Here is a 20,774-nt window from a genome sequence, read left to right as displayed (position 1 = left end):
GTCGATATTGGACGGCAAAGTATTTCAATTAAGGTGTATGTTTGATGTTCGAAGCTTGAAAACGTCGATTACGATGATACATGGCGCATTGAATCGAACAACTTCGTTTTGGAACGGATCCAACCGGCTGGCTTGTATATTCTAATCAAGTAAATCAGGATAAGTACGTGTTTTCGCTCGATTGCTGGGTAATTAGTTGACGAGGAAACAGAAAAAAGTTAAGTCACACGGCCGCACTGTCAAACGGTCGTTTGCATTGTTTATGTAACGTTTCCTTTGTCCGTGCCAAATTAGTTTTCCCCCCTGCATTGTCATTCGCTCGCTGTCTCCCTCTCTCTCTTTCTCTCTGGTCGCGCGTTCAATTGCATGACAATTAGTTTATTCAAGGGAACAAGAATGGTTTCATTCGAGCGAAAACAAATCTCGTCTGTAATGTTCGAAATAAACAAACGACCGTAGTGCAGGAAGTCTGAAAGGTCAGTGTAAAATATGACCTTGAGCGTCCTTGATATTCCATGGACTTTCTACTCCGTCGAAGTCATTTTATTTTCTGGTTGAAAATAAACGAAAAAATACGTTAAAATTTTCGTGCAAATAATTCGAATATGGCAGCCGAGTTAATCGATAGTCGATCTATTGTATTATCGATCGATAGTTCCGAGCGATATGAAAAAAAAGAGGGCGGCACTCGGCGACAGTTCGAAAACATAGAAAAGTTGTTCAAAGTCTCTGTTTTATTTTGAATGTATTAGTTCGGACAAAGTGTATATAGAGAGATCCGACGAAGTGTATTTATAAATACCAGATGCAAGCGGCGGGTAATCGTCGAGTGGACGATCCATCGAAATTCAAACTCGTAATCTCGTTTGTGGTTATCGAGTGTTCATTGATCTGACGGTTTAATGGACGAGATCGTTGCTCCCGCGATACGAGACGCTACTACACTCGATGAGATAATTGCTCTTAATTATCGTATATTGTCATTGATAAAATATACGTTGTCGAAGATATTTTTAGTATTACTGCAAACTCAGAAGAATCTCTGCGCGATACAATAGATGCGTGCCATAGAAAATGCATCAGAAAAGATTTCTTTTTTCGATTGTAAGTACACGTTCGAATCATTATCGATGAACATTTCGGAACCCGCGGAACTTGTTGCTGATCTATTTTTCAAATCGATCGGCCACGATGTACACAAACCTTGAGCTTCCACGTGACGGCGATGGTGAAGCAAGCACCAATAAACTTTCGTACACGCGCCGCGCCGGTCCGTTTAGTCGTTTTTCGTGATTGCGACGTCGATCGATGTCGTCGGACGCGCGGAATTAACGGTACTATTTTCATGACTGTACCATTACCTTCCTCAATGTTCTCGATTTCGATCACAGCGCCGCGATGGTAGTCGATACAACGAGCACCGGCGTCGCGTCACCCATTGGTACTAATTTCACGTTCGAAGATTGACATGCTTGCGCGAAATTGCCACCGATCGGAAATGGAAGGAAACACCTCCACGGTGGTTTGAAACGCGACAGGTACTACCAATTTCCAATGAATATTCTCTCAGAAATCTCTCGAAACCGAAGTCATCCTTTGCTACATTTCATTCGCGAGTATTCGTGAGTCAACCGCATCAAACGTTACAATACTTGAATCGTTAACGCTTCACCGACCGGAAGCTTCTCCACAGTTGTACTGCATTCTAAAAGAGCTCTTCTTTCGCGTCGCGTTTTAATAGTGGTGTCCTACTTAAGAGCTGTATCTTTAAAACGAGTCATATTGTGTACAGTGAAAATTGTCCCGGTTGTGTTTGACGCTACGCGCGACGATCAGTGACGTTACAGTTCGCTGTGTATTGTGATCAGGGGCGACGGTGTTACCGCGTGACCGTGAAATTCAAATCTCGCGCCTCGATCTAGTTTCGAATCAACTAATTAGGGGCGCGGCGTTCGAGATCCTGCGCGGCGATGACCGGTGTCGTATACACGCCACTCATCCGTGACTAATGCTTAACAGTTGGCGGGTGAAAATTGGCGCGATGTAAATATGGGACGAGTTCTCATGAACGCGGCGTATATCCGCTCGATTTACTTCGTCAGCTTCAAACGCAACGTGCACGACCATTGCACTCGCGCCTCTTTCCCCACCACCCCTCCGACCCTCTGTCGCCGACCCGCCATGTTTGTCTTCGTTCCCGATGCGCGCAAACCACGGTTAAACGACTAACAAATCTCGTCGATAAATAACGCTTTCTAACGGGTGATATCCAGCGATTTTGATTATGCAAAGAATTCGGAAGCCGATCCGGTCGCGTGCAGCCCGCGTAGAAGATTCTCGGACCAAAATAGGTGACCTATATATTTATACTACATATAATGTGTATTTCTGTTTCGCGAAATCGAACCGGTCCTCATCTGTTTTTCATTCGAACGACGCTTTTGTCGGTGATTTTTGCAAACCATTCGAACAGGCATAGTATAATTTATTTTCCGAGGTGTTTCGAATAGAGAATCTTTTGATAGATTTAGTGATAGAGTTAGTGACTATTCTGGGTTATGTTGATGCTACTCGTTTTGAATGTTGTTCATTCGGCGAATTCGAAAATGAAATTAGTCTCGATTTTAATATACTTCCGAATTTATTGTCTTGGGTAGCATTGCGGTAAAATTACTGTATTTAAATCTGCAGAATTTTCCGGACGTCGTCGTTTGCGTTTAATAGGGCGTACTTAACTAGATTCCTCTCATTATGTGTAATAGATCGAATGTTACTATTAACTGCATCGTTTAACACGCTTCTAAACTCGTTTCTGGTTGAAGTGAAATTAAGGGTAGGGTTAGGTTGGATGTTCTTCGGGTAGGGGGGAGAAGGGGCGGAGTCAACGACGTATTAAAGGGTTCTCGAAATTGGGGATAGCTCAGTTTAACATTTCCCGATTTATCGGTTTAATCTTCTTCAAAGTTGAGGAATATATTCGGTTTTTGAGAATAGGATGAATATAGCATTCACGTAAGCATTGTAATTCTTTAATGCATAGCTCTTTGTAACTGAACAACATATTAGCGTAGTAACATATTCACAAAATTTCAAAAATATTAGTTCACCCTATCCCTTAATTTCCAAAAATTCACCCGTAATTTCCATTTTAGTTTTACTTGGGGCCACTCGAGCATAATCAGGGTTTCTAGGCGCATAAACGTGGCCTCTGACTAGCGTACACTATTGGCAGCGTTGCGGCAGCGAAGTTAGTAAACAAGCGGTTTCTGTCGGAAGCGGAAGAGCGCTCTATACGGTCTCCCTGGTATCTAGAACCGCATGATCGTTCAGAATGAAGCTGGTCCCATCGTCGCAACGACTTTCGAGCAGCTTGGGCCATTGATTCGTATAGCTCGAGGGCTAAAGAGAAGGAAAAAAGCGGCGCGGCTTGGAAAATAACAACGATCTCGCGGAGCAAACGTTCCGCTGAGGGGAAATGTTTTTGCTGGCCTCGTCAACGGTAACGGATTACCCTACCAGACACGATTACCTTCGCCAGTAGCAATAGACGATCATGAATGAACGGCTGCGGCACTCGTTGCGAGTTGCAGTCGGCTGCATACGCTTCTCGTAATTCGACACTTACAGATTGAAATCAACTTTTAACCCTCCGACGGCAGACCATTCTTATAACTACATAATTGATTTGTTCAGGGCCACTCACTGCTTTATTTATGAATTTTGTTTGATGGTTCACCACCAAGATAACCATGTTGAATAATTCGTTAAAAACTTCTGAGTAGGTAATGCGTTAATACAGACATGGTACTAATTATTTTCGTTTTGGAAAATCTCTTAATAGGCGAACGATCGTTACAAGAAGTTCAACTTTCAACCCTAGAGAGACTATAGCCTTCTATTCGAAACCACTAAAAACGCGTTATCTCTCTAGCAGAGCTTGAAAAAGTTGATTTATAGCTTTTCCAAGGCAGAGCGATAATACTTTTGAAAAAATAGAATATTAGAAACGGTTGCGTACGGCAGATACGATTTGTAGCGTCAGGCCACGGCTTGCTAGGCTCGCACAGTGGTCGATTTTTCTAAAAAGAGGGACAAAAATCAGTATGACTTGTAGATTTACGATTAATAGAGAATCGAATAGATTTTCTAAAATATTCCTTTTTTCTTAATTTTCCTTCCATTGTTCATACTTATCGACCACCGCGGCAGCGTGTGTTCTCGGTGTCGTGGAAACCGTAGCGGGCGACTAAAATCCTATTTCTTTTTTTCCAGATAGCGGAGGAAGACGAAGTAGTCTGAGCGTTTCAGCCGACCAATCGGGGAACCGCCAATCGCGTTGTTGTCTCGAACTTGATTCCGCTGTCGTGATAAATCATTCGTACCAAAGAGGCCTCTCGGGGGACTCGCGAACAAACAACGACGCCAGAGAACAGAACAGGGAAACGAATTCTCTTGTTTCGTCGCGGGATCATCGAAGCCCTGGGAATTTTCTTTCTCTCTCCTGAGCGTACTATTTATCCACGCAGACGCCGTAGAAAGGTGTATACTCGTGCTCTTTCGAGAGAGAGAGACGAAGAAAAAGAAGAAGAAGAAGAAGAAGAATAGACAATCTAAATTTCGCGTAGTCGGATCCTAGGGCAACCGCGGACTTAATGCTTGCGACCGGGTGCAATAGTATCGAATCATCGGCGTCCAGTCGCGTCAGCGATAGTAACAGCATCATTGGAAACGGGAGCTGCGATCGCTGGCGAAAATGCACCGTTGCTGACGATCGTCGACGACGCCGCCGGCAGATCTCACATCGCGGTGCATCACGTTCCTCGGTCCGGATCGGCCTGGACGTATTTAGGCGGCGGGACAGTGTTCACATCATTCAGTACGCGTTGTTTCCCGTCCTGCTCTCGTCAACGGAGCGCGTTGTTCAGCCAGTGGTGTACGTTGTAAGCCAGTGAGCGAAAGATAAGCGGGAGAGGCGGGCAGCTATAACCGGCAACCACACGGTGGACATGATTATTTCAAAGGATCTGTTCCTCTTTGGCGACCAAGATTACCTGCGCCTTCCCAGTAACGAGAAGCGCCAGCCACGGGCAATGGGACAACCAATCATCAATGCTCCCAGGTGAGTCCGATGCTTTCTTTCTTGCTCACTCACCTGTTTGTTCTCTTCTTTTCTCCATACAGCGCACAGTGGTTCGATTATTCTTGACACTAGCTGGACAAAATGAATTTTTCAGACTCGTGATGATGATTTCTAACAGAATCCAATAAATTCTGTCTTGTTAATTTTATAAGACAATATGTACTAGCCACTTTTAATGCTCGATGGTTTATTGTCAGTGTGAAATCGTGTTTAAATAATGAGGACAAGGGGAGCATTCGGCATACTCTAAGTACAGTGACGCATTTTTTATGACATCAAGAACTTTTGAACATTAATAAATAATGTGTAAAGAGATGCCTGTTTCCATTATTTTGTCTAAAGTATGCCCCGACTTTTTCTTCTTGAGTGCTATTGAATTAATTAGACTCCGGATGCACCGCAGCACTTCTGCATACATCAGAGTCTCCTTTCACATGGTTTTTTAAACGTGTTTTATTCATAGTTGTACGATTTTTATAACCCTGCCGTGTACCCCGAGCCTATTCGATCCGTTCGCATTTATATAACGATTGTGCAATATTATTCAAAGTTCAATTATTCATAAGGGGCTCGATGTTTTCTAAACATCTCTGCATACATGTTTAGACCAGTTGTAGCAGCTGTTTAAAAAACAAGATATACACTCAGGAAAATTATATGATTACAAGACAAAAAATGAATCGCCGACAAGGAAAACTCGGGGATCAGCGAGGAAAATGTTAGCCAATTTGCCCACCGGCGATGACTTAATAGTCTTTTAAATATCAAAGATTATCAATCGAGTAATCTTGATTCGTTAGACTAACGTGCCCTAATCGTTTCGTTTGTGATCGTAATCTAGAAGGAAAGTGGGAAACTTCATCTAGATACAGCGCGCAGTCATTAAAAAACCTATTAATCAGCTTCCGGTTGCTAACATGTCAATTATATTCTTCGCGCAATAATAATCTGTGATTTGCATGTTGGCTTTTATGCTTTCTTCCGATGCATTTTAATCGCGGCGGTGCGATCGTGTATTTATACTATCCGACCATTTAACTTGACGCTAGAAATACTTATTCCCCGGTATTTCATTAGACTTTACTCCGTATTAATTATTGCCGGTTTTTCTCAACACCTCGAGGCTGTTCGTTCTACTTTGATCCGGCGATGCGAGACGTTTCTTTACTTTCGAATCATGCATTAGAAGAAAAGCGACTTTCCGCGATATTTTCGCATATTTTAGAAACTCTCCGGATCTAAACTCTGTCGCGCTGGAAATTTCCCGGTGGAACACGCGAGTCTGTTTAAATTCACGAATGTTCAATCCGGTTGCCAGAGTATTAATTAACAAGAGTTAAGAATTCGCTAATAACGGAACTCTGCTAGGTCATCTACGATCTTTAATTCCATCATCTACTAAAAATTCGTTCCGCGCAATTTTTTCTTTTCGAGTGAAACGTGCAAGGTTTCGCTTGTCGCAGAGAACGACACATTAAACAATCAAAGAGGCTACTTAACAGTTAGCCGTGATGTTGTCTATATATTTTTCGGCCATTTTTGATAATTGCACAGGTTTTTGACTTACTGTCCACAACAGAGATTTTTGTCTTTTCTTCAATTTTCGTGCACACCAGAATTTTTTTGATACTGTTTTCCCAACGCTCAACGGAACTTCAGGTGCACCGAAGTTTCGAATGTTCTATTTCTTTTCATTGCCGTTCGGCGAGCATAATAAACCGAGCCAGCGTCGCTTTTACAATCCGCGAGCGTTGCTCGAAATCGCATTTCCACCAATCCCCTGAATTAAGAATGCAAAATAAGCTCTACCTCTCGGACCGGAGTCTGGGGAGGGCATTATTTTATTTGTGGAGTTCTAAATTTAACCGTTTCGAGTCGAATTCGAAGTTGCTCCTCGCAAGCTCCCGATGCAAAGTAGCCCGAACGCGCGTTTCCGGTTTCCTCGACAAACGGAATCGATAGAATCGAGAGGATAGGGATCTGATAATTTCCAGAGTAGTCGGCCGCCGCTGCCCGTTCTACCACAAACCTACGGGGTCCTAACCGATTAGATGCATCCTGAAAATTAGATTCTCCCTGGGCGATAAGGCGGCTGCCGTTCGCTTGCTGGTCTAACGAGACAAAGAGGGCAAAGAAGGAAGAACGAACCAGTCAGCGTAATTAGCGTGGTCGTTTCCGCGCACGACCGTTAAATCCCTTATCGCGACTGATAGTCGATGATCTCTTTCGAAAGAACCCCGAGGCGACGCTTAGGTCCCTTATCATCGTCACCGTCGTAAAAAAATATATCACTGGCGCGCGTTGTTGGTAGAACTCGAAAAGAGAAACTCGGAACGTTTTCGTTTATTCCGCGACCGATTTCGTCATGCGAGTCTGAACAATTCTTTTCAAAGATCAAACCTGTTTCGATTGTCCTATAAATTGTTCAAGTCTCTATAAAATTGTGAAGGGTACGGAACTTTGAGGCTTATCGCAGTGTCGCAGGAATAGCTGAACTCGAAATTGTTTGAAAATTGCGAGGCGCCAGGCTTGTTGAATTTTAGAGCCGTGCAACACGATCGTTCGAAATACATATTCGCAAGACGGCGAGAGAGCATCGAGGCTGATCGACCCAGCTGTACGGTTGCTTCACGCATCGAAATTATCGGCGGTGGTTGGTCGTTGCACCGCGTCACCGTTTTATCGTCCGTTCCTGCTCGACAAATTTATTTATACGGTTGTTTATCCTGTGGGCGAGATTTAACGAATGTCGACGCGCAGCTCTACTAGCTGTTTGCGTACGCGAGCCGCTGTTTGAACGTTCCCCGTAGTCTTTGTTCTGTCTACCAATCGACGGCCAAACAATGACAAGCGGATTCGTTAAGCTTGCCGCGAGACTTCTTGAAAAATATACGACCTAGTCTTCCAAGCTTTCGCGGGGTCAACATTTTTCTGTATTTTCACGACGCGCCTCGTTCGTTCCCCTGATCGATGCTAGATTCCTCCGGAGACTCTACTTCCTTCTTGGAACTCGTTCGAATTCAACGAATAAGCTAGAAACGATCACGAGACTGTGCCGCTATTGTTGGTTCGTAGAAATTGGAAACTTTTGCAGTATCGATTTCGGTTCTTGAAATAATAACTGTGGGAAAGTTCATTGATATTGAAATAATACAGTGTTGTAAATAGTACAATGATCTGTATGGCTGCCATTTTGCTTTCTACAGTAGCCGCCATTAGCCATTTCATTACATTTATCTTGTTGCATAGTTATTTGAGGTTTGATACGAAACTTTTAATAGGAATAACTTCTCTTCATCGTCTTCTATGAGTTGGTTATATTGAAAGCAATATAAACGCAGTATAGTGAACGCAGTAAGTGCATGAATTCTCGAGGTGGACCTTACACGTCGAGAGGCGGCAGCCATGTTGGAAATGGTAGAAGCTCAGTCGCTAATACCTTCCCTGTACGAATTGAATTTATTAATGCGGAACGTGCAACAGTCGTACGTCAAAGATGCTTGACTGAAAAGTTGAGGAACAGATTCGTTTTATAAATAAATTCTCCGTACTATAATAAAAGCATCAGCCACTTTTAGTGCTTGATAGGTTTACCATTGAACGGAAGGAACTAGATAACAAGAGAAGCAATGGAAATTGAAGATAGTCGAACTTTGGATAAGGAAAATGCAGCATTCCAGGATACGCTGCTTGCGTTTTCCAGGTCAAAGGCACTTTGAAATCGGTATCGTAAGGCTCCATCGAAGAAATCGGGTTTCGAAACCTCGAGGAACGTTGATCGATACTGGGAAACGCTTTCGAAACGAAGATCCACGGTCTGCGCGACACGGAAAGCGCTCTCGTCGAAACTCTGTTTATCATTTCCGTGAATCGCGACGGCACCTTCCGCAACTTTGTTTCGCGAGCCCTGTGATCGTCACGATCGAGAAATTCCGGGAAATTGTTGTCCGAATTCTGGGATTCGTTTGAGAACGAGTTCGGCGCACGCGGAGTTTCACGGGTCCACGAAAACCATCGAAAGTTTTCGCAGTTTCGAATATCGAGAGTCCGCGCCGATTAACGTCCGATTCTTTATCAATGCCTGATAATGGACTGTCTCTTTGCGAACTGTAAATAGATGGAAGAAAGCACGACCTTATCGTCGCTGAGACCCCGGGATACACGCGTATACATATACTCGCTTCGGTCGTCGCGTGATTTTTCGAGGAAGACGTTCGTAAATCACGACCGCGCTTTTGTTTCTCCAGAAACTCCGCCGCTGATAACTTTCCCCTTTATCTGGCCGAGCATTATCAAGCCTACCGCTACCAGCCAATCAATATTCAAACTCGCTCCGGACCGCCTGCTTCATTATTATTTTTCTCCTCTCTCTTTCTCTCTCTCTCTCCTTCTCTCTCCTCTCTCTCTCTTTCTCTCTTCTGGTTATTTTGTTTTTCGACTCGACCTTGTTGAACAAGCCTCGTCGCTCTTGGTACAATAATAATAATCGCGACTTTATTACACACCGAGACAGCGTGCAAATAACACAGATAGAACTGAATCGAGCTGCGCGGAAACGTATCAGGACAATACCTTTCTATGTCGCGTACAGTTTTCGGATGAGGTGCAAAACTAGCGGTGGTGATTTTACATGCAAAACAAGTTTAAACAATAGTCATTTTTTCTTGTACGACCCCTCGTTTTCGAGGAAATTACGCTATTAGATGGGAATCGTCTGACACGTCTGATCATGGCCAACCAATTCTACTTCCTGCATATACTGTACATGTAACACGCGAACCCAACGGACCTTTAAATATATTTTTCTCGCAAGTCTAACATTTTTAATTTTTTTTATGCTCTGTAACGATTTTATAGAATAATTTCACTTTGAATTTTTGAATTTTTACTTCGGAGTGATGCGATGCCCGGCACACGTAGTTATATTTCGGATGCTGAAGCTTTCTAGGGTAATTTATAGAAAAATTTCTTCAAAATACGAAAGAAGAAAAATGAAATTTTGACCGCGGAAAACGGGTTTCCAGCTGATTGCGGTGTGGCTCGCGCGCCCGGCCATGGTTACGGCAGACACATCGGACTTATTATGGCTAGGGGTATGATATACTATGGAACCGGCGTGGCGGCGGTCGCAATTATTTCTCGTTCCACCGGCAGGTGTTTGTCGCAACGTTTCAGCCCGTGAATCTAGCAGATTTCACGCCGCGACGATTTTCTGCGTTCACCGAGCGCGCGAGCGCTCGTAATAACTCTTGTCGTTCAAGCGTATCCGGAAACAGGCTGTTAACCATGAAACCCGTAAAGAAATGACTTCTATATACCGATTTCATAATCGTACAGTCCAAAGAGAAACGTAGGAGGAGGAGGAGGAGGAGGAGAGGAGGAGACGGTTTAAGTCGACCGATTAATTACTTCCTTTTTGCAATCGCGCGTAAAAGAAAGAGTATAGATTTCTCGTTTTATCGATCTCTCGGTGTTTCGCTGATTAAATCGACTCTGTCCGACAACCGACCGAACCGGCTCGAATATATTTATATAACTGAGAAATTACAGGCTGACGGCCGTTCATTATTCCGAAATCATTCAATTATATTCCAGATTAACATCGGTGTTTCGCATCTTGTAATCATCGGCGACTTAGAAAACTGTATTCGAAAGCTACCGTGTTCCTCGCGCTGTTCTCGCTTACGGTCAAAACGATCCGTGTACTTTCGTTAATCGTGATAAGTCAATCGATTCGTTCAACGGAGTTTAATGGAAAGCGGATCTCTTTGTGGATCTCGCTATGCAAATCGGCGAGATTACCGGAAGTTTCACGTTTGTTTGGACATCGGTGCATATTGGAATTACGGAATTGAAATGCTAAAATAAGCACAGTTGAACATTGCTGAAAAATAGAAACATCGAACCGACTCGGAAATTTAAAATATAGTGAGAGAATTAAAGGAATTTAAGAGTGTTAAGACAGTTTGTCTTGATCTAAGCTAAGAAAACCCTCGCGGTCCACGCGGTGTCTTAGATCGTGCAGTTCTACTATAAACTCGAAAGAAGAGACCAGGTTAACCTCTTTTCTATTTGAAAAATTCTTTACTAATCGAATACTCTTCGTTTCATTCAGTGCGATTTATATACAGCTTGAACAAGGAGTTAATCTAGCATTGCAAGTATAAATGGCTCTTGCATTATCCGGAACACGCTTCTAAACAATTTGTGTACACCATAATGGAGCAGCCACACGAGTCTGATGCCAGGAATGATAAATTTCAAGATGTTACTGGTTCAAAGCAGCATCAAAATTCACTTGCATTCGCAAATACCGAACCGATGCAATTCCCAGCGATATTGGCCCCGGGAATGTTACCGAATATTGCTCCCAGGGGCTAAGCAGAATGCTCCCAGAGGAACTTAGATCGCTCCCATGGCAGAGAATGTTGGTTTCCCATGTAGGTGAAAAGGTGCGTGAAGGAACTATGATAGAGGCGATGATGGAACCGATGTAGAGGCATGCGTTACACGGTCGCGTGTGCACACTTTATACTCGTCATTCCGCGGTAAATTAGACGCGAAGCTGATAGGGGATTCAAGGCCGTGGCACGCTGCGAAGGAGAATAGCGCATTTTTCTAGGCTATTGATTGCGTCTACCGAATATAGGGTAATATTCAATCTACTTAATGGCATGGTTGCCTGCGTGCACCGTCCTCGATTTCATCTCACCGTCGTCGTAGTCGTCGTCGGACACGACGGGCTGGAATACCGGGCCTTCAAGCTCTTTTTTTCGTTCCACTTCTACGCGTTTTAAGCGAAATTTCCGCGGCGGGAGCAACAACCGTCGCGTTGCAACCGTTCCGTTCCTCTCGGCCATTTTCACTTAACGTTGGCTCTATGAAGCAAAGAAGTGGCTGTTTTACAATTGTAGTTTGTAACAATTAGCGGAATGGATCTATTCAGGGTTTTTTTTTAGCGATTTTTATCGTAAGAGTATGTCCACCTACAAATAACTGTTGGATCGCGTGCCCACTGAAACCATTCAACTTTCCAGTCAATAGTTTGGCGCATAATTCGAGCGGTACGATTTAAATGGGACATTGATTATTGTTTGACTGCGTTTATGCAATCTTCAATTTTTCTAGACAAATTTGAAGAAAGTGGAATTAAATGAAATCTTCTTTTCAGTGGTAGCAGCAATTTTTAGATCTGTAATCAATAAAAATCGTATCAAATTCTATCGGATTTTACATTCCAGCATTTTTTGAAAGATTTCGGATGCCATAAATGCATGAAGATCAGCAGTATAATTATTCTCTCCCGCAATAAATACCAATGCAATGATTTTAAATTCCAATCGCGATTAGATTGAATAAATCCAATGAATTCAACGTTTCTCTATAACGATCATTAACCACTTATCTATCGAACGATTCAAAGTTAGACTCTAGAACCATTCATTTGCACGAAGATCCACTATTCAGCGATAATGTCCGACTAATTCCCGGCGAGTCTCGATAGATCGGTTTCGCAGCGCGATCGAGTTCGATCGAGTGATTCACTGGACGCAATTAGTCAGAGCCTCGATCGACAGAGCCCGTCGATCCTCTTGATCGATAAAAATAATTGACGGAATTAATTAAAACAATCGAACGTACCTTCGCCGTTAGCATCCATCATAAAATTGTATTTCAAGATATAAAAAAGTAGTATCGGTTGATATTAATTTTAAACATTTTAAGAGATGTAATAAAATATTAGTGTAACATGCTAATGCTTTTCTGTCGATTAATCAGATTTTGGGAGTAATACTGACAGAGAGATTACAATTATTAGAATGTGGATTTTTATGCAAAATTAAAATTGTCTGTAAAAGACTGAAGACAGATAGACAAATTGATAGACACTAGATTGGCATTAGTTAAATCATTCTAACCTTCTCACTGTTTTAAATGGCACCTACTCATTTTTGCCATGAAATACATAAAATCCGAAGACTATTAATGATTGTCTAGACATTACTTCATACGACGAGCTCTATTTTTTCACGAAATTCAGGTGAGGCTCGTCCAGCTAATTAACATTCATCGGAAACAGTGGATTGAGAGAAACGCGTCCGTTTCGCTTCGCTCCGCTCTGCTCCGCTCCGAGTGCAGCTGTCCTCTCCATAAAAGTCTCTCGATAACTGGGTTTCTCTCGCCGCGGAGCGGCGTTACTTCTTGCGGTGTCGCATTCAAAACACGATCTCCTTTCTTTTTCGCTTCGTTCGTGGAACGAGGGAAGGAGGTAAGGGACCGTTCGCGTGCGTTTTATGCAATTCCGCCGCGTCTAAAGATACATTGGCCACTGTCCCGCTTATGGGCCTCCTCTTATTCATACACACGCGGCTGTGAAAATTGCACCCCGGAGAGCAAACATACTCGGCAACGAGGGCCGGGCATGAGATCTTCATCGACTATAGAATTGTCTGACCAACCGATTCATGCTCTCTCAAATTTTTCATCGCTTCGTCACATTTTGAAAGACAGAGCTCTTCTTCGAAATTATTCAATCATTCACTCGTGTATTATCCTAACAGTTGGCCGACCATGAGCGTGCTCATGTAGCTTTCGCAGGAAATTATTGGATGCCAATATAATATTCGTTCGGTTGTTTTGAATATCTCAAACTACAGAATTACGATCGATCAGATTTAAAATCATCCACTGAGAGTTGCTTCTGTTCGATCTTAATCTCTCCTTTGCAGTCGCAGCTATTTTATATGATTGATCCCTTTTATTATCCTACGTATAAAAGTACTAACTCGTCGACGTGTCAATATTTCACAAGATTTTTGACATTTTATGTCAATTACTTATATCGAGAGTTTGGATACTTCTTGTAGTAAAGTACGATTCTGACACAAATATCTCGTGAAGTATTGACATTTCGATAATCTTGGGTTAGTACGTTTATACGTAGGATAATAAAAGAGATCGATTGGTTTAACAACAAAATTGGATTGCATTAAAGAATAAAGTGAAATTGCACCTGGCGGGCGCATCGGTGCATCCACATAAAAAATAAGGTCATAGGAAGTTAGGATGTATTATGACGTATGATTTTTTACATTTTTTCCTATTTTTACTTAAAAAAAAGAGCAGTAGCTTGTCCCAGTTTTCAGAATCAGCCTGTATACAAAGCAACGATGATTCGCATATCTGGGTTCGAGGAAGTGATAGCGCGAAATTTCACCGATTCCGCGACGAAGATCCGCGACCTCGAAATCCACTATCGTCTCTAATAAACGGCTTTCCATCGGACCCGGAAACGTCTCGCGTCTAATATCCATTAAGCCGCGGTGTTCCCAACTCTTTTCCCTATCAATCAGCTAATGATCCGCTCGACCCAGAGCTGCGGCGCGCACGCGCTCCAATTTCCCATCCGATACCAGGACAGGAAAAAGGAACGAGAGACCCGCGTGGACAGGATCGAGAGCTTGTCCGGGTTTCTCGCGATTCGAATAAACCGAAGACAAAATGAACAGACGCGACGCGAAAGGATTTCTAACGATCTAGCCGCGCCTCGCCTTGCCTCGCCTCGTTCCCATCGAGCAGGCGTGTAGCATCTGCTCAAGGCAGAGAGGAGCCTACGCACCTCCGTAACCTAGAAACGGTCTATCGAAAGAAAAATCGGTGGTTTCTCCTCCGGTGAAAAATCGAGTCTTCCGCCTCGGTCTCGATGAGACCGTTCCAGTTTCCCATGCGTGACCCACTCGAGGCGATACGACGAGAACCGGCCGCGTGTCTGCTTCTGCCTTCTACTTCTGCTTCTGTTTCTGATGTCTTCGACTCTCTCGCGTTCTTACCACCTGGAGAACGGACTACACTCGCCCTAAAGGAAGGAAAACCTGACCGAGACACGCTTCTTGCTACTTTTCCCAATCGAACATTTTTAACTCGGGACACACACGTCTTCTCCTGTTTCCGTTCTCGATCCTCTTTTCATCGTTCGCGGCTTGAAACTGTTCCGACCAGTTACCTAGCTAAAGAGGGTTAACACTAAAACTACACTGAAAGCGATTAGAATGTTTTAGCTGATAAAAATGACAAGGCTCTATTTATTTAGATTTCGTGCAATTCTTATTGCAATATGTGCTTGGATAAAGAAATTTATCGATTCTCCATGGTAAGCAACGTCATAATTTCAATAATTATAAAATTAAAAATGCAAGACCGGTCATTCGACCGGCAGTGGTAGGTTTAGTGTTAAATCTTTACTGATCTGCAGAATTTTCAAATAAAAATTGTTCGTGTTCATTGTCACATACAGAAGCTACGGATTTATTCATTTTCTCAAGGCTTTTAATCGATGGCATTTTTAAATCGTGTGAAGGTTTTTATTGTTCTGCGTTTGATCTACACTTCTCTTTCGTCATAAATGTATAAAATCCGCAGTCTACGACGTACATATTCAGGACATTTACAGCACATTTACTCGGTACGAGCCTAGCGACAAATGTCCCTTTAAATTTCGTTTGCCTCGAGGTACGCACTGGATTACGTTTCGTCTCACCGACTCGTTCAGGCGGACTGCAGTAGTAGACTTTTGTCTGTGTACGTATAACTCCACACAATCAAATGTTCCTTTCATACTTTTTCTCTCCTCGACGAGCAGTGGGTGTTGATGTAAAAACAAACTTTGACAGCAATTTTCTTTGGTATAAACAATCTCGCGGCAAGTTTCTATTACATATGTCCACCGATCCAGACGTGTATATTCACCCCTAGGACGGATGGCCATTACTTTTTATGCACCCTGTACAAAATGAAGATTGCAGGAGCGTCTCATCGACGCCTCGCTCTGGAAGATGTATCGGGAGCACTATCTTGATCAAAACTGGATCCTCGATAATAGTTCGTATGGAGAGGTAAAGGTCCTTGAAAATAACGCCGCGCGCTCGAGTTACTTTGTACGAACGCGACCGGACTTCTGATTATAAGGCTGGATACGCGCCGCGAGTACATAGTTACATAGAAGTAGCCGTCGATGCAGGTTCAAGAACGCTGTAGCTACTGTTCGATTTATATGCGTGGAGGAGTCGATCGGATCTCGGCGCTTAAACAAAGCCTTGCGATATCGTAGAGGATCGATCTCGAATTTTACGAATGGCTGTTCAATTTTTCGTCGATTCATCGAGAGTCCAGTTCACTGCGAACATTTCTCAACCATCCTTTTTCGTGACAATTGGCTAGGCTATTGGGAAAATTATAGACAATTCGACGGAACAAGGAGTAGCAATTTGATATTCTCGAAGAAGGCTGCACCTTGGATTCGTTTCTCCGATGGTCAGCGCAGATGACACTCTGTGATTACGCGGAATTTTAATAGTTTTGTGAAGCGTGGTGCTAGGCGAACGGCACGGGGGAATGATTTCTCCCGTGAGAGTGACACTGACCCGCTTTCCCGGCTAAATCGTTCCGTTAGAGAACGATTTTCTTCGCTGAAAATACCTCCACGGATGATTATTCTATTTTAAGGAACTCTGGTCTGTGTCGCCTGTAAACAATGCTATCCGCTGGAACATTCATCTGCAACTTTTCTTCACGTAGGCTCGATTCGATGTCCTGCTTCAATTTCGCAGAAATCTCCTCGGCCTGGCTGTTTGCACTTTATCCCCCTCGTGCACTACTCTGTTGATTTCACGAAAATCGTTAATTGTACCATTATTAAAGCCTTTATCTAAGAAAACGGAAACTGTAGGATGGAAAACGCGAATATCCTCTTCGAGGTCACAAAAAAATAGTAGAACTACACGATCTAAGAAACAGCATGGACCCCGAGGGTTTTTCTTAGATCAATGCAATTGTTTTTTTGCTGAAATATATAGATTCATTTAATATCAGTAGGTTAAGTGTTATTAACGAGTCAATCGTGTTATATCAATCCCATAATATGCTGCAAAGCGAACATAATTTAATTAGAGATGTCGAAACTAGGAAACTAAAATTTATCGCAACCGGTACTACTCTAAATCTTTTGCATGCGAAAAAGTAAATTAAAATTCGATCACACGGGCAATCAACGTGGTAAGAACATGATCTTTCCCAGAATCAAATGTTAATATTAACCCAATTAAATTTACGAATCAGGAATGCCTAATTTAGCTGAACGGTGCGCTTGGATCTAACATTATATTTTAATATTCGATATTAATACTGAAGGTACGACTCATTTTACACGGCCCAGTGGCTTCGATGCTCCGATTCGAAACGCAAGAAATCTCGTTCAATCCCATACCCAAAAAAGTGGTATAAAAGGGGTCGCTTGTGCTCTGGGCTATTTTTGACAAAAATATATTAAACGATTTTAAAATATTTATTCAAGTCTCTACTTTAGTACGGTTGTCAATAAAAACTAGAAATTTTACTTTGAAAGAATTCAAAAATGAAATTTTTGCCTAAATGAATGAATGATTGAATTCCAAGAGAAATAGTTTCGAATAGATTTCGAACACAGATCCCCTGAATCTCTTGATTTCTGCAGACTCAGTTTCTCGACGCTGTGAATAAGCGAACTGTGGATCCAACGCAACATTTCTTTGCGCCTCTTGCTTCCTCATTTTCCGGCGAATAAGGAAAGGCGACGAGGACGCTGGAGGGGATAGGGGGCTGTAAAGTGCCAGTCCCTCGGACACAATTCGCATGCGAATGTCCCGACGAAGCCCATTCCGAAAATGAATCATTCCCGAGCCCGAGGACGCCTGACCTGCCCCACACGACTTGAGAATCGCCTCTATTGGGTGTGTGCGAAATACCGCGGAACTTCTCCCCGATATATCTGCTTCTTCTCTAATTAACCTCTTCCCATTATTATGCAATTCGTATTCGAGGAACTCTCGTTCGATTTTTATTCCGATCTGCGTCCTCTCCCGTTCTCATTTCGCCAGTCTGACAAGGGAACGAATGCGACTCACAGTGATCCGGACGACCAATTTAGCAGTTGAATTGGTAAAAAAATTACCTGTCATTTAAATGTCGATATTAATGAGATTCAATCAAAATTATAATTAGACCAAGCATTTAAAAATGAACATTTTGTGAATATGATTTTCGATCGAAAAAATGACTGATATTCTTTTATGAACTCTGCCGAACGTATTTAATATTTATAAAAAAATTTTGTTTTCAATAAACAGCATTTTTTTACCTTGAGAATGCTTCCCTGAAATCTAGAATTACAGTTCGTCGTTTATTAATTAAGTAATACTTAATGAACTAATGAAAGTTGACGAAGTTATTTCCCTTTGACATGGAATATCTTTTGAATTCCAAATAGTTCCAGTTTCTTTAAAAATTGGAACTATGATGATCACTCGTATAATGCCGTAAGAAACATTTCCACCTTCGTCTTTCTTCAGGAATTATTATCGTTTAGAAGTGTCGTAGATACTTTAGTGGATATTGATCTTTATCGAATGTATATTGCTTTCTAAATGACCGTCACTTTCCAAACGATTAATTTTATACGATTCATTAAAAATTGGTCAAACATTTAAAACTCAACATTTTATGAATACTGAAAACATGATTTTTCAGGCGGTTCCGATAACGAGATAAAAAAATGTTTGAAACAAAAGTTAATCAACATTTAGCGGTCTACAAATTCCAACACATAAATTTTTTAGAAAATGTTTATTCTATAAAAAAACAGGGTCACCTTTAATTTTTGACGATCAATATATAAGTATTTTTGGTTTGATAATAGCTGATGTCAAAACGAGTCCAACAACCTACATACATTGTTACACTCTTAAACTTCCAAATAGCGTGAAAATTATAATGTACTGCTAGATCGGCCGCCCGGATTTCTGTGCGGTAGCCGACCGGCCGGTCGGCGGTTATGAAACCGCAGACAAAAACCGTCGAACCAATCGGTTTCGCAGTGACACTGGACAGGACAGGACGGTCGGACCCGGTGCGATATCGGCGAACAAATCGTGTCATTGTTCCAACGGCGTCGAGCATTGTACTTGCCGCGCTGTTCGTATTGAAAACGCGCTGCGTGTATCGGACCGAAGAAACTGGGACGGCAACAACCGCGATAACAAAGAAGCGAGTGCAACACGCGCGGTGCAACCATATTTTATGCACGGATGTATAATATAATATAATCATGGCCGCCGGGCGATAATCCTCAGAAAATAAACGCGACGAATGGCTCGACCAAACGATCCTCCGCGTTTCCACAAACGAACAAAATAAAAATTTCCTACATCGATTACAAGAAAAGGGAATTACAGAATATACAGTTAGGAGCAAAACTGATCACACACACTTTAAATCAGAATAACTTTTTTATGAATGGACCAAACTACTTTAATTTCTCTGTAAGGGTAGAAGAATTAATTTAGTAAATGACGTTTAGTAAAAGATGTGTTTGGCGAACTCGTATAAATTATATACGTTCTGAAAATTTCATTGAAATTGGTTATGTAATTGGTTTACGAGTTATAAACGATCAAAAATGGTAAAAATTGCAATTTTTCATGATTTTCGGCCTTTTTACCACTTTCGATCGTTTATAACTCGTAAACCAATTAACCAATTTCAAGGAAATTTTCAGAACGCATTTTCAAACGCAACTTTTAAATTTCCGTTATTGGCCCAGTTAAAAAAGTTGTAAAAATCAATTTTTACCATTGTCTTTCACAATTCCGACCAAATGCATTTTTTCAAACACACATTTCTTAGACGTTATTTACTAAACTAATTCTTCTAGCCTTACAGAGAAATTTAAGTCGTTTGGTCTATTCATAAAAAAGTTATTCTGATTTAAAGTGTGTGTGATCAGGTTTGCTCCTAACTGTAATTGGTTTTTCCTCTTAATAACCTTAATATGTTTCAAACAATATTAAACTAATTTGATGTACCATTTCCTATTTGATCTATTTATTTTTATCACGAGTGGATAAAATCCGCGGGTTCGCTTATCACAATAATTTTCGAAAAATCGGTAGGTGCGAATCGTTTGGAATCTTCTTCCAAGTGTTGACTAGAATCTCTGGATCATATTTGTAGACCTCATCCGACTTTTTTTCAGAAATGATTCCCTGCTTGTATATCCGTTTCTATATTGTTGAACGGAGGAAATGGGAAAGGTATCGAGATTTCCACTCGAGAATATTCGCCCCTATTTTGCGAAGGACTCGAGAGAATGAACCATCCTGTACATCTGTCCGACTGCCATCAGGCAACTGTCGTCTCCGCGAAACGGTTTCCCGGTTAGGCAAATTTCGCTGGAATTCCTCGCAGTGCGCTCGTCGTCTACGTGTCCCGTCCGGACGAGTTATTAACCATGAATTTGTTCCACGTCTACGAGAGAGAGAGAGATAGAGAAATGAGAGAGATGACGAGAGAGGGAGAGCTATGAGTCTCCCGTCTTTCACCCCGATGAATAAGAAGCGTCTCGAACAAAAGACAACTTCTCCGCGCATTGTTCGGCGTGCACCTTGTGATTTTCAGACGACCCCGTCTCTCTCTCTCTCTCTCTCTCTCTCTCTCTCTCTCTCTCACTGTCTCTGGTTCCTGCTATTCCCCATCTCGACGTGATTCGTCTTAAACGAGCCATTTGCATTCCTAGCCCTGGCCGAGAGAGCTGGTCTGATTTAAG

At 42.2% G+C, this 20,774-nt stretch overlaps 1 protein-coding gene across 1 annotated transcript in view; it reads left to right on the top strand.

The window, feature by feature from the left end:
* Positions 1 to 20,774, top strand: part of E23 (ABC transporter G family member E23) — a 226,373-nt gene that overhangs the window by 2,505 nt on the left and 203,094 nt on the right. Inside the window, exon 2 of the mRNA XM_076436656.1 lies at positions 4,273 to 5,119. Coding sequence (XP_076292771.1) covers positions 5,007 to 5,119 — 113 coding nt within the window. The 5' untranslated portion in view covers positions 4,273 to 5,006. The remainder of the gene's footprint in view (positions 1 to 4,272; positions 5,120 to 20,774) is intronic.

This window comes from Lasioglossum baleicum, chromosome 1 (genome assembly GCF_051020765.1).
Source record: "Lasioglossum baleicum chromosome 1, iyLasBale1, whole genome shotgun sequence".
Lineage (NCBI taxonomy): Eukaryota > Metazoa > Arthropoda > Insecta > Hymenoptera > Halictidae > Lasioglossum > Lasioglossum baleicum.
This window is presented reverse-complemented; position numbering and strand designations above follow the sequence as displayed.